At 34.7% G+C, this 15,652-nt stretch overlaps 1 protein-coding gene across 1 annotated transcript; it reads right to left on the minus strand.

Moving 5' to 3' along the window:
• Nucleotides 1-1,787: 1,787 nt before the first annotated feature.
• LOC145578729 (VAN3-binding protein-like) lies at nt 1,788-7,549 on the minus strand. The gene is made up of 8 exons (XM_081636029.1): nt 7,195-7,549; nt 6,961-7,041; nt 5,011-5,076; nt 4,188-4,551; nt 3,889-4,062; nt 2,502-2,551; nt 2,331-2,388; nt 1,788-2,239 (listed from the first exon to the last, which is right to left on the minus strand). The coding sequence occupies exons 1-8, from the start codon at nt 7,369-7,371 to the stop codon at nt 2,022-2,024; spliced, it is 1,188 nt and encodes a 395-aa protein (XP_081492155.1). The 5' UTR covers nt 7,372-7,549; the 3' UTR covers nt 1,788-2,021.
• Nucleotides 7,550-15,652: the final 8,103 nt, after the last annotated feature.

Below are 15,652 nucleotides of genomic sequence, written 5' to 3' on the forward strand. Positions count from 1 at the left end.
ATGACCTCAAAAATCTTTAACAAAACATTTTCAGCATGTAAATCGAGGAAAAAATGTATATAAATATGTGGAGTGGCCCCTACTAACGGTTATTGGATTAACATGAAAGGAAATAATTAACGGTAGGATAACGACAAGGTTATTGTTGATTTACTAATTGTACTATTAGGTCACAACGAGTAACTTTCAAAAAGTGGGGGGCACAACTTGATAATGTCAAAAGTAGAGGGTTATAAGAACTTTTTTATTGTAATAATTATTGTTGCTTGTATTTTCATTTGTCTTCTCACTTGCCAAATAATCTTCCTAAATTGTACAGTACGTTGAATTTTTTACAGTTGGATGTTCCAACTTAAGAGATCTTGTTCACATATTCGTATATTTTTGGCGAACTTGTGGACTAGATCTATTTTATAGAATGTACACCATACATAACCGTAATCACAAATGAGACCACACTCTGCCAACAATAAATTCCAATTATATACAACCAAATTATTGTGTACAATGTGAAATCTATTCAAGCCACTGATTACTATATGCGTGTTCGGCTTGAGTTCAGTATTGAAGATCTTCGTTATTTTCTTCTGCAGCCTCTAACCTTAGTTATTGTATCATATGTATGAGCTAAAATATCAAGAACCGTGTTTTTTCCGTAGCTTGTGCTACTAGCTTAATATTCCATATAAATTATCAAATAAAAAGTTGTAGAAAGGTCATATACATACGAACAAATGTGATAATCAATGGTTATTATCTTCTGCAGCTTCGTAATCTTAGACTCTTAGTTATTTGTCTCATACGTATGAATTAATATCAAACTATTTTAGAAAAAAAAAATTATAAAAAACCAACACCCTCCCCACCCACCCAAGCTCCAGCCCCCTACACCTGCCGACGCCAGCTCCCCCACCCTCGGTGCGACGCCCATCTCTCCCTTTCCCCACCCTGAAAAACAATCTCTTTCTCGAAACGAACACCCTTCCTGAAAATTGCGCATAAACCCTAAACAAGTTTGGTTTTGAGTGGGGTGTTTAAGGTTTGGTGGTCATTTTTCAAGAGAGGAACAAGGGAGAGGGTTGTTTCGGGGAAAGGCCATTACAAGGAGGGTCTTGTTTTGGGAGGGGGGCATGGGATAGGGTCGTTTTAGGGAGGGGAAAGGGAGAGGGTGGGGTTGGAGGTCGTTGTGGAGGAATGGGAGGAGGGGTGTGGGAAAGGAAAAAGGCAAGGTGTCGAGGGTGGGTGATCGATGACAGGGGCAGGGGAAATGGGCATCGCATCGGGGTGAAGAGTTGGTCGCCAGTAGGGGGATGGGGTGGGTGGGTGGGGAGGGGTTGGATTATTTTCTTTAATTAAAAAATAAGTATTTCTAAATTAATTTAATTTTTTTTTAAAATAAAAATTTAACCATGGTTAAAGATTTTCATTAAAATAGTTAAGAAGTTTGGGGAGTTGCACACTTTTATGCCATAAAGTTTAGGGAGTTTATAAAATTAACCTCTTATTGTAGGTCATAACTGATTTGAGTGAGTAAATTGCAACTTTTGTAAGTTTAGTGAGTAGTTTGCAACTTTAGTCTAAGTTCAGGGAGTAGTTGTGTACTTAACTCCTAAATTTTCATTAGAGTGTATATTATGTAAGGTTGTAAGTGTAGCTCCCAACTTTTGGTAAAAGTGGGATGGATTCATTTTTACTGAAGGACGAAAGTACTATGTAAATGTGCTAGATAGTACAGTAGTAACAGAGTGTAGGTGCATAACTGATAATTTTTTATGATTGATACTGGTTGTAATGAAGTGAAAGTAGCAGTACAAAAGACATGGTTTTGTGGTAGAACCTCTTATATAGAGTTTCAAATAATTATACAGAAACATACTACAGACTACAGACTGGAGTACATAAAATTATACAGAAACATATTACAGACTACAGACTATAGACTGGAGTACATAAAAATTTTACAGAATCATATTATAGACTACAGACCTGGAATACATAAAAAAGAAATGTAGTATGAAATCTTAATATTTGCAGAACTGAAGTTCATATTTTGCAAGTGTTGGAGGCATTGTCAACATTCGATTGATGGTTGTCGCCCACATCTTGTAACGCTGGTAATCATCAGCCATGTCTATCTTTATAGGCCCCCTTGTCGTCGTTAACACGATTTGATAACAAGTATCAAATTCTTCTCCTCCTTCATCCTTGTAAAGCTCAGCATGCAGATCAAGAACTAGACCTGAAATTTTTTAACTAGTTTGTTAATTTAGTTGTCTGAATTAAAAAGCTAATTTCTTAGTGCAGTGTAGTGATCAAAAGTTGTTACTTACAATCCTTCTTGTTTGTGATGACATTCAAAAAGTTGCGTTTCATTATCCTCAGAATCACCTGTGACAACAAAAACTGCATTCAGTTTTCTGCTATTTCATGGTTCAGAAGCTTTTTTTTTTCTTCCCTGTAATGCAGTAGTTGAGAGCAAAGAGAAGTGTTCTGTTTCTTACCTTTGCCTCGTTGCTTAGATTAATAGCGACAATCCTCACCATGCTCTTTCCTGTTAATTCATCCCATATAATAGAAGATTAGAAAACTCAATTGAGAAATTCAAAGCGACAATCCTCACCATGCTCTTTCCTGTTAATTCATCCCATATAATAGAAGATTAGAAAACTCAATTGAGAAATTCAGAACTTATGAAATTCTGAAATATAGTACTTGTTAATTGAGAAATTCAGAACTTATGAAGATTCATTCATGTTGGACTGTTGACCTGTTGGTGATTTTTAAGTAAGGTATTCAATTATTCCATCCATTAATATATATAAAAATTATGTTATTCTGTATTATACGAAGTATTTATTGTCATTTATCAAACGAGCTGTTAGAACTTTTAGTCGGAAACATATGCTTCAAAAAAGTGTACCTAATTGTACTATATGACTATATCTTATATGTGCCAAAAGGTCCCTCTCTTGTTGTTATTCTAGTTTCATTCTAATATATGGGCACACATCATAAAAAATTAGATTTGCCGACAAATTATTTATTTACAAGGTATAATTTTATTTTCAAATATGTGACTTGTTCAAGATACTATTCGACTTTATGTTGTTGGTGATGTTCCTAAGATTAGCTTGATATTGTTTGATTTGACATTATCCGTTTTTTTTTTATTAAGAGACAAAATGTGTAAAGACAAAAATGCGTCTAATTATGGTTAATAATGCCGATTAAATGTGGGAAATTGGAATTGTAGAATAGCACAATATCCGGCCCCTTTCATGCTTTTTGTTCTGACAAAGAACTATATAGTTCTTATTATGTTGGATTGATGTGATTATTCTTTGCGATTTATAAATAACGCTTTGTATAATAAGTTTGATTAGACTGGATTGAGTGGTATTAAAAAAAAGAGGTTTGATTTTGGATATATTTAGTAAATATTTAGTACTTTTGGACACTACAATAAAAACAATATTTTATTAAGATTAATTAAGAACCTTAGCTTACACTCAATAGTGGTGGGAGCTCTTAACAACTGGATCATCATTCATTTGTGGTTATATTTTACTTACAGTATTAATTCTATAGATGCATCTATGTCAACTTTTCTTTATTAATATGTAAAGATAAATGTCATTATATTAATTGTTTCTCTGTATTAAATTAATTTCAATGTATATTTTATGAAAAATGTTTATGATCAAAATTAGCATAAAGATATTGAATTTTTTTTTTAAGTGGAGAAACAGATGCAATATAAAACTTCAGTGGTGTGTCAAGAAGCTCACAAAATACTTTTCACGTTTTTTAGATTAGACTATTTGTGACCAAAAACACTATTTTTAACATCGGAGGTTAAAAAAAAAAGGGAAAGGCAAATGTTGGTACCATTAGCAGTCTCGATAGTTAGCTCAGCACCCTTGGATAAAGTAGCTCTGGATTTCACATAATCAAGATCTTCATCAAGCTTACAATTATCCACATCAATTGGCAGAACTGGCTCGCCATTTAACCTATTCTTGCATCCTGATCTTGCTTTCAGTGTAGCTGCTCCTCTTAATGCTATAATATATAACAAATACACAATTTTATTGAACTAATAGATAATTTTAATTTCGGTCAACAAATTTATGATTATTATAAAAATGCAACGTAAAATGAAAAGGGAGCACATATGATTAACGTACATGTAGTAGCGGCAGCAGTGAGAGTGAAGATATCACTTGTGCTAGTTCCACTCATTGCTGAGCTGATTATAGTGTTGAGTTGTTCCCTCTTGGCTCCCATTGATTCAGCTACTTGGGCACATTGAGAAGCCACTACAGCTGCGGCTGAGGCAAGTGCCGCTTTCCTGGCCGGGCTCGACTCGTGCTCGAGTTGTCCTTTGGAGGACTCCTCGGCTATAGCTGCAAGCGCAGTTGCAAGCCCAGCTATGGATAAGGCTGCATGCACTTCTGCCCTTTGAAGTCTTTTACCTTCTTTCCTTTTTTCTTTCATCTCCTTTACCCATTTCTTAATTGACACATTCCCAAAGGGCATCTTCCATTCAAACTGTTGATTTTTTTTAAAGGCAAATAGAGAAAATGAAAAATAAATTAGGATAGAGGATATGATGGTGAACTATAAAATTAATTTTTATTATTATTATTTTTTTTAAAAAAATGGTGGACATTATTGACTACTGATTATTTCAATTCATGATAACCAGGTGTGCTTTTTTCAAGTGAATTGGACTTACATAGCTTATTTAAATTTATCTATATTACCAATCTAATGAACTTATTTGTAACGTGTTTTTGTAATTGTGTTTATTTACTTATTTTTATCGAACTTATTAAATATTTTGGAACTTAGGCCTGACCTTATAGCAACATTTTTTTAATGTCTGTGAAAACCTTTTTTTTTTCCTTTTTTTTCAACCTCAAAATAGTATATGTGAAAACTGTACAAGTTAATGATCATATATGTTGGTTATCCTCATAAGCATGTGTTTTAAAAAAGAAGAATTACCCATTTCTTCCTATAGCCATTGTAGTTCAACTCCGGGTGCATTGCTTGTTGCATCCATATCCAAGACTGAAATGTAAAGAAACATCAAAGAGTAGTTAGAACATTTATTTAAGTTAAATAATCAAAAGTGGTTGGATATATAAAGAGTATAATTAACTTAATTAGGTACTAATTGTACTTTAATACAGCAAAGACTTGTCTTTTTAAACAACTTTTTAAGCTAAAGCACAGACAGTAATCACTACATATGGTGGCAGCTAGCTTTTGAGAATTACTTAATTTTTACTTACTCTTTCCTAATTTGGTTGCTTTAATGTGAAAATCTTAAAGATTAGTAATGGTACAACATAACAGATCAGTATCAATGAGTTGTTAACATCGTTAATCATGGCCTCATGAGTGGCCTGACCCGTGAGGCTTCACCCAATTTAGATCTAGAGCCCGACCCGAATTAATGCCTAAGATAAACTCAAAGAAGCAATTAATTACTTGTTAGTATATACGAAGTATATATATAACGATGAATTTATCTAAGGTTTTTAGATCAAATCACATTTATATTGCTGTTGTAAAATTACCATAATTTATATAAAAAGGGTATTTTATATTAGCCTAATTTTTAATCAATTTTAATTTAAATTCGAGGGATCCAATTAACATAAACTTTGTGCATGAAATAATTGTAACATAACACTTAAACCTCATCTTTTTTCTCTCTTGGCCCCTTTACTCCAAATATATTTGTAGGTTATGTCATAGAAAGGGAGAAAGAACAGGAACATGGAGCAAATGGATAGCTTATTGTTTACACACGAGTTTAAGGGTAAGTTTATTCATCTGAACTTGTCTTATTAGACCTAATTACCCCTGATTTGCATGTTATACATAAATAAAATATATTAAGTAATAAGAGTACTTCGTAAGAAGCGACAACTGTATTTTTGCAATGTGTTTGTTAAGCCTCCCTTTTTATACCAATTAATTTAGCTATCAATTTGTTAGTTAAGCCTCCCTTTTCTACCAATTAATTTAGTGATTTGACCTTTCTTGGTTACGTTTGTATAAATCAACAAAAATTATAAATACTCCGTAACAATATATTTGTTTGAAAACTACAAGTTTAGAAGAGATGAGATTCGAGACATGATAGTTTAGATTATGCCCCCACATATATCTCATATTAGAGCCTTTCTGGAAAACCTTGGGTTTTCATAAAATTAGTAAACATGTACTTCCTTTGTATTTTTTTTTTTTTTTTTTATCTACTCATGTACTAAGGCAAATAATCAACATTTGATCTTAGAATACTATACAATGAAACAATTTTAGCAAGATCACACATGTTGATTTTTGATTTGTACATAAATAGAAATAGACGTTAAAGTTTATATAGTTAAATTAAAGGAATAGTAAGTGAGTAGAACAAAAAAAATATGTCATATGTAGTATTAATTTGTAAATGATGTTATCTTTAGGAGTCCTACCTGCCTAACTAGCTACATCTAAAAAACCTTGAAAATTAGCTAAGACTTTTAGGCTTTTAGCTTTTTTTTTTTTTTTTTTTTTTTTTTTTAAAGTTAATGTTAAGAACGGTATAAAATGTAAGCATATATACTCCTAAGAAGAATTTCATGTAAGAATATCTGCAAATATACTCATAAGAAAAAAGCGTACGGACTATTATTGTAGGATCACACACCTACTTTTTGTATTCGACATTATGTATCACTTCAAAGTTCATTATGTCATTAATTGTCAATTTATAAAACTAATTATGTGCTGTATTTTATACAATATGAGGTTGAAATATCATCGTAATAAATAACAATTTCCTTATTTATCCGTATACATAAGGTACAATAATTTAGGAATGGGAGTAATATCAAGTACAGAGTAATAATTATGGAGCGTACTTGTATTCTAGTGTAATTATAAAAAAACAATTATTACCTTGAGATCATTTGATTTCCATTGAGGTACTGAGTTCGTATAATCTGCATCCTCCATTCTTGGACTACACTTTTCCATCTTCTGCAATCCCAAAAGAAAAAAAAAAAAACATCATATGTAAGGTTATAAGCATCATATGGCTCTTGAGGCCGAAGATGAACATGGCTAAGTGGTCTAACCATATACATCATATATATCAACTTGAATAGATGCATATATAGTGTAGAAACTTACCAAATCGAATGACTTCATGGTGCTATCTCGGACAAGAATCGATGATCCAACGTCCGATGATAACTCGGGTTGTAAGGCTTGAACAGCAAAGTTGCACCAAGCATTAGAAAGGAAGTCCATAGTCTCAGGATGTGCTTCAGAAAGTGTTGACATACTGAGACTATGATCTGTATCCATTGTTGTTATTGGTAGAATAACTTAATGTGTGTAGTGTGAGTTCGTTGTAGTGAGGAATTGTGTTAGCTTTACAAGACCATATATATAGAAAAAATAATTACTATTTATTTTAAAAATCTTAGAATACAATCAACAAAATAAAATAAAACAGATGAGTATCTTAGAATGAGTACCATCGATACAATAATATCGTAGAATAAAGGTTGCATAGTTGATGTAATACATTATGTCGTTGCATTAGTTGTTATTATATCCTTATTTTAGCTAAAAATATGGTCCATATAATATACAGTATATTTCTTTGTTATAGACATCTAGAAAGTAGCTAAATTGGGTGCTTTATTACATTATTTGCTTGGAAAGTTGGTGCATAAGGGAACAGGACCTCGTCTTCTATATCATTAGGATCACTAGGACCACCGCAATTTTCTGTTCTCGATCTCTTTTTAATGAATAGGGAATGAGGAGGAGGTCAGGTAGGGAAGTTGCCGGTTGATCGAGTCAGGTTAAATGACTAATTTATTAACCGCCTAGCGCGCAAGGTAAATAAGTTTACATGTGAGTGAGTCGAACAAGAAGGGCATTGGAGGAGAGATGGCATGAAAGTGAGTCATTTTTGTTTTTTCAGCGCATTTTCTATGTTGTTGACCACACCGTATGGCCGGGGTTACTCGGTCGGTCAGAATTACTTATTCAGGGGTTACTTGATCAGGATTTACTTGATTAGGGGTTATTCGATCAGTCAGGGTTACTTGTCAGTCAGGGTTACTTATTCAATCAAGGGTTATTTGATCGGTCAGGGGTTACTTATTCAATCAAGAGTTATTCGGTCGGTCAGGGGTTACTTATTTAGGGGTTACCCAATTAGTTAGGGGTTACCCCTTTATCCCTAAATAAGTAACCTTGGCCACACGGAGTGGTTAGTCACATATGAAAATTTGTGTTGTTTTTTGGATAGGAGGGAGAAATATGAGTTAAATTACAAAAATTAAGAGCGTGGGTAAGTCTAACATCAAGATAGGTTTGATATGCTAACTCAACCCAATCCGGTGCAACCACATTTAAAAGCCTTGCCCTCCCTTTTCATATCCTAATCTTGCCTTTACTAAAAATACAAAATTTACCTTTAACTACATACAAAATCTTTGCATCCAAATTATATTTGATGTCATAGCTAGTTTTCTCTCTTAACAGATTTGGGTAGTATATTAAAATTTACATTGATTTATACTAAGAATGCATAAATTATAATTACTAGCATTAAAAGTATAAAGATATTCATATAACATAGCTATAAATAAAGCATGGTGTGCAAATCCTAACCAGGAGTCGAAGTCTAGTTGAGTGCCAACTAGAAAGAATTCAAACTTAGCTAGTTCGTTAAAATAAATGGGTAGTATTATCATTAACTTTGCTGTGGCTCATTAATAATGCCCTTTCTTTTTGAAAAAATCATCCAATCATGAACATGATATTTTCATGATAGAATAACCAATCACTTCTTATCACATATAGTAGTATATATATGTAAAGATGAGTTAGCTTGATTCTTCCAAGATTATATGTTGCACAAATAATATTTAGTACTCGAGTATTGTGTTTCTGTACATTAAAGATCCAATTGAAAATAGGAGAAATTTTAATGTCCAAACTATTCTCTACACCTATAATAAAAATTGATACTTTTCCCTTTTAAATTTACTCGTAACACGTCACTTTGACGAAATTTTAAAAATGATATTAAACTATTTTACCACCAATAAACGAACAAATTAGTTGAAATAATTTTACCACCAATAAGAATGAAATTATTAAGGATTTGTTCTGATTTACTGAGCTGAGCTTTACTGAACTGAATATTTTATGAGAAAAGGAAATTAGAAACTGAACTGAACTGATTAGAGTTGAACTGAACTGAAATTAAGCTGAACAGAATAGGCCCTAAGTTGATACTATTTGAAATTTTTAGCTTAATTCGTCTGTTTCTAATCACTTTTTTTACATAGCGTACCAAAAAGGTTTATATATACTTCGTATTTCGCTTATTCGTTCTCCTATTGGGTGCATATAGCCATATACATATGATATTACAAAATATCTTACACATCAACTTCAACTTTTTTTTTTTTTTTTTTTTTTTTTTTTTTTTTTTTTTTTTTTTGTCAAAGTAATTATTATAGCATTATTTAATGTGAAAAAGACCTTACCTATTAGCCAGGCTAACAAAAATGAAGGTTACACCATCCCAGTTCTCTCGAATTGAATTTGTTACTCCGTAATATAAACACAATTTGATACCATGACTCTTACCTACTATAGCTGCGCTAAGTTGTGTAAGTCTATGTGCCATGTCAACATGTCTCGTGCTTAGGCAGTCGTGTCTGAACCGAGCGGCCAAGGAAAATATATGTTGTATTAAACTCATTCCAATCTTTCAGAAGCAAGGCCCATACACAATCTGACCATGTGCCAAAATCAATGTGGAGATGAGTTGTGCCATTCTAGGCTTCTATAGCATACCCCTTAATAATTTTTAGATATTTTATTAATTGGTTACGAATGAGTAAGTTAGCATGTCTTGCTCTTGTCCGGTCAATTTCATGTCAATTTAATATGATCCATCAACGATCAATTCTACGTGTTACTGAGAATACTCTAGCAACTTAACAATTGACAATCTATAAGCAATGATCAATTATTACCAACAATAGAAACTTCATATTTTAAACAAATATAATGTAATAGAATTGATAATGTAAGCATCAAATCCATAATCATATACTTCCACAAGAATAGTACTAAAAAAAAAAACTCTCAAGATCAGAAGTGATGATGAAATAATATATGTATATATCCTTTCTTTCTTAGGTTTATTGATAACATACATTGCACAATTCTCAATTATAGGTGACCACTTAGAAATTGGGGATGATGAATGTATCAAAAACTAGTATCATGTATGGGAGAGATCTCTGAGATAGGCTAAACCAATGGTTCGTGCAGTATGTTCTTGTCATTGCACATAAAATAGTATTATTAAAACAAAAAAATTCCCTCAAAAGGAAAGAAAATAATATTGGGATTAGAATTTGTATAGTTGGAAAGTGTAACAAGGAGGGGTCTTTCTGGGATTTTGGTATTATGGTTGGTTTAAAAGGACCCACTTGGCATGTTCAGCCCCCTTCCCAAGCCCGGTTGCCAAGGGCCAGGTGGGTGTGTGTTGCTCTTAATAATATCTTTTTGCTTACGTGTGCTAATTTCTTCAAATATTTCTCGAGTCAATCATCATGTACAAGTATATTTTGGCTCAATTTGATGTATATATATAACGTCATATTTTTTTGAGTTGTTGTGGTCTAATTTGTTGAAATCTACTCTGTTCTTCTAAACTCAACTTTACTCTACTCCACTTAGCATAAATAAACTACTCTGCTATATTATGTTGAAATTTGGTTTGCTTTGTACAAAAGCTCGGAATAACAAGGTTTAACTTATATATGGTCAATTAATTTAATTGTTTATAAAGTAATGCATTCAAGTATGTTGCTATCACTTGGATCAAAGAATGAAGTCACTCCATCGAAAGTTGACAAATTATAATGAATAATTCTCTGTAATTCTCATTAATCACAATGGCCACATACAATATTTATATATTAGGTATACTTGGAGGGCAAGACCAAATAACCTAAAATAACTCACAATATTCTCTAGGATATACTTTCACAATATTCACAATTATCTTGTTTCCTAAAATATATCCTAATACCCCCCCCCCCCCAAGTTGGAGCATACGGGTCACAAATGCCCAACTTGCGAAGTAGAAACTCGAACTTAGCTTTTCCCAAAGCCTTTGTAAAAATATCAGCCAACTGTACCGTCGTAGGAACATACGAAGGTATAATCGTCCCATCTGTAATCGCATCCCGAATAAAATGACAATCTGACTCAATATGTTTTGTTCGTTCATGAAACACTGGATTCTGTGCAATGTATAACGCGGATTGACTATCACAATAAAGGTGCATCCCATTCTCATGTCGAACACCTAAGTCACCAAGTAGTCGCTTCAACCACTTTAATTCACAAGTCGTTGCATTCATACAACGATATTCTGCTTCCGATGAAGAAAGAGCTACAGTAGGCTGCTTCTTAGTTTTCCATGACACTGGAGACAAACCAAGAAGCACAAACCAACCACTCAAGGATCGTCTAGAGAGAGGACAACCTGCCCAATCTGAATCACACCAACCTTCCAACTGTAAAGCACTATCAGATCTCAATTAAATTCCCTGTCCCGGACTCTTCTTCAAATATCTAACAACTCGCAGAGCTGCTTCCCAATGATCAATCCTAGGATTTTGCATAAACTGTGATAAAATATGTACAGAATATGCTAAATCGGGTCTCGTAACAGACAAATAAATCAGTCGACCTATGAGGCGACGATATTTCGCAATATCATGAAAATACTCTCCCTGAGATAGTGCTAACTTGTGATTTTGTTCCATAGGGAACTCTGCAGGCTTAGCATCAAGTAAACCTGCTTCAGTAATAATATACAGTGTATACTTCCTCTGGCAAATAAAAATTCCCTGTTTATTCCGGGCTACCTCTAGCCCCAAAAAATATTTCAACACTCCAAGATCTTTCATCTTGAAAAAATCTCCCAGATATGATTTAAAACTGAGCATAGCATTTTTATCATTGCCTGCAACAATTAAATCATCGACGTATACTAACACATTAAGCTGCATTTTACCCTTTGTCAGAGTAAACAAAGAATAATCATAATATGACTGTTTAAAGCCATAAGTTTTCAAAGCTGTAGCAAGCTTTGCAAACCAGCATCGAGGAGCTTGTTTAAGCCCGTAGAATGATTTCTGCATCCTGCAAACTTTGTCAGAATTATCTTTCTCAAAACCAGGGGGAATTTTCATATATACCTCTTCTTCCAAATCACCATGAAGAAATGCATTAAGAACGTCCATTTGATGAACTTCCCAATTTTTCACTGCCGCTACTGCAAGAAAGGTTCGAACAGTCACCATTTTTGCTACCGGAGCAAATGTCTCATTGTAGTCTATTCCTTCAACCTGATGATTGCCAAAGATGACTAATCTCGCTTTTAATTTGATCAAATTCTCATGCTCATCATATTTTTCTTTGTAAACCCACTTGCTTCCAAGTGCCTTTTTACCCGGTGGTAGTTTCTCTAGCACCCAAGTACCCTGCTCTTCTAGAGCCTGGATCTCATCCGCCATTGCTTTCCTCCAACTCTCGTGTTTCATAGCCTCCTTGAAACTTTTGGGTTCATTTCCTCCTGTAATGGCAGCAATATATCTTCTATGCTTCACAGAAAATCGGTGAGAATCAATAAAATGTGTTATAGGGTAAACAGTACCTGAGGAAAATGATGTCACAGGTGAACTCTGAGATGATGTAGATGGACTTATATTTCGGATCGTGTGTGTCACATAGTCACGGTGCTTCACATTCGGAAATTTCTGTCTCATGCCTTTACCCAAGGCTTCGGTGTCCCTTGTTGCATTGCAGTCCGTCTCACAATGCCCATTTTGAGCTTCTAAACGCTACTGTTCTGCCCCCTTGTGCGTGCTTCCAGCACCCCCAGCAGCACCTGGCTGCGTGCTTCCAGCAACCCCAGCAGCCTCTTGCTGCATGGTGCCAGCAATCCCATCAGACTCCTCCGCGACCTCCCTGTGGTCTGGAGCTGCCTGCCGCAGGTGTGTTGCGGAGCTGTCTGCCTCCCTTTCCACCCCCGCATCACACTCATCTTCCCTCTCACGCTCCCCTTCCATCATCACGCACCACTCATCATCATTGTCCCCAACATCTCCAGCACTCACACTCACCATTTTGGGCTTCTCACTAGGCGCAATAAAAGGGAATTCGGTCTCAAAAAATGTTACATCTCTTGACACGAAAATTTCACAAGTTTCCAAGTCGTACACCTTCCATCCCTTTTTCCCGAAAGGGTATCCTAGAAACACACACTTCCTACTACGACTCGCAAATTTATCACCTTTACTCTTCAAATTATACGCATAACACAAACACCCAAACACCCGAATATACTCATATGAAGGTGTTTTGCCAAATAACATGTCACAAGGAGTTTTATAATCAAGCAATCGAGAAGGAGTTCTATTAATTAAATGACATGCCGCTTGCACACACTCCCCCCAAAATTTCAAAGGCAAATTCGCTTGAAACCTTAAAGCTCTAGCCACATTCAAGATATGTTGATGTTTTCTCTCAACACGCCCATTTTGTTGAGGCGTGCCCACACATGAGGTCTCAAAATATATCCCATTTGCAAAAAAATATTCTTTCAAGGAATTAAATTCCGTCCCATTATCACTACGAACCACTTTAATTTCTTGAGAAAATTGACGTCGAACAATAGCAACAAAATTAAGAAACATATACTCAACTTCTGTTTTATTTCTTAATAAGTAAGTCCACACACCTCTAGAGTAATCATCAACTATAGTAAAAAAATAGTGAGCACCACAAGACGATGGAACCTTGTAAGGCCCCCATAAATCTCTGTGAATAAGTTCAAAAATTCGAGTTGCTTTATTTTGACTCAAAGGGAAACTACTCCTATGTTGTTTTGCACGAGGACATATATCACAAGACTTTAGTTTACTACTACTACGACTCACAAAAGGAAGATGTTGTAGAACCTTTCCCGAAGGATGTCCCAGCCGTTGATGCCACAACTCTGTGGATCGATCCCCATCTGTCTTCAAGGTCTTCACCATTGGATCGCCCCGGAAATAATAAAGTCCATCTACTCGTTCACCTGCTCCAATCACCTTTCTCGTTGTTAGGTCCTGTATAACACAAAGTTTATTAGTAAATTGCATGATACAATTTGATTCATCACATAATTGAGTCGTCGAAATTAAATTGCAATTCAATTGAGGGACATAAAGAACATTATTAATAGTCAAGCCTCCTTGCAATATAACCGATCCAATTTCGGAAGCATTGGCATAATTCCCATCCGGCAATCCCACCGGATAATGGCTCACATTCGTCACATTTCTCAAAAGAGAGAGATCACAAGTCACATGGTTTGAGGCACCGGTGTCTATAATCCAACCCAAATCGTGCTTATCGGGAAGCTTGGACTGAATAGAGTTTAAATGATCAAGAAGTTGTTGTATTTGAGTCGACGTGACCCCTACAAGAGCAGCCCCATCTGCGGTGGAGACAGCCGAATCCCTAGCCATAACGCAAAAATTCTCAAACAAATACGTGGAACTCAAATCCCACAATTGTAAATTGTATACCCACTAATTCAATCACAACTCCCAATAATTGTAAATTGTATACCCACTAATTCAATCACAACTCTCACAATTAAAAAAAATTTCACCCAAATATCTGATCCCACAAGCAAATGAATGCCGCAAATAATCGTCACAATAGTGCCGAAACACTGTTCCGAACTTCCTATCCGGAAAAAAAAAATTTATGTGAACTCTCACACTCTCACGATTTCACGAAATTATGTAAATTACGTGTAATCAAGTCGTCGGAAAAATTTTGGATCAAACCTAAGCTCTTGATACCATGACAAATTATAATGAATAATTCTCTGTAATTCTCATTAATCACAATGGCCACATACAATATTTATATATTAGGTATACTTGGAGGGCAAGACCAAATAACCTAAAATAACTCACAATATTCTCTAGGATATACTTTCACAATATTCACAATTATCTTGTTTCCTAAAATATATCCTAATAAGTTAGAGGACCAACTCAACCAAAAGCTTAAGCTGATGGTTGAGGCCCATGAATATGTTTTATACTCTATCACGCCCCCTCACACGAGAGCCTGTTGGGGTAGAAGTGTGGATGCAGCATGGGCCCTTCTCATACCCTGCGCTTAATATTCCACTTGAAAGTGGGGGGTGGATGAGATTCGAACCCGTGACCTTTGTGTCACGATGGCTCCGATACCAAGTTAGAGGACCAACTCAACCAAAAGCTTAAGCTGATGGTTGAGGCCCAGGAATATGTTTTATACTCTATCAAAAGTTTTATATGTTGTACCATGTGAGTTTAATATTTATTTGGTTTGTAGAAAGTTCATATTATGTGTATATGACTATATGTGTATAAAGGTATTTCACATCTGGCAGATTGACTTCGTGTCAATTGACATAGGTAATTATAATACATGGCTTTTATTAGAGATTGCTTATGACATGTATCTTTAATTTGAAATGATGAGTATA

The sequence above is a fragment of the Chenopodium album genome, chromosome 14 (genome assembly GCF_948465745.1).
Source record: "Chenopodium album chromosome 14, dcCheAlbu1.1, whole genome shotgun sequence".
Taxonomy (NCBI): domain Eukaryota; kingdom Viridiplantae; phylum Streptophyta; class Magnoliopsida; order Caryophyllales; family Amaranthaceae; genus Chenopodium; species Chenopodium album.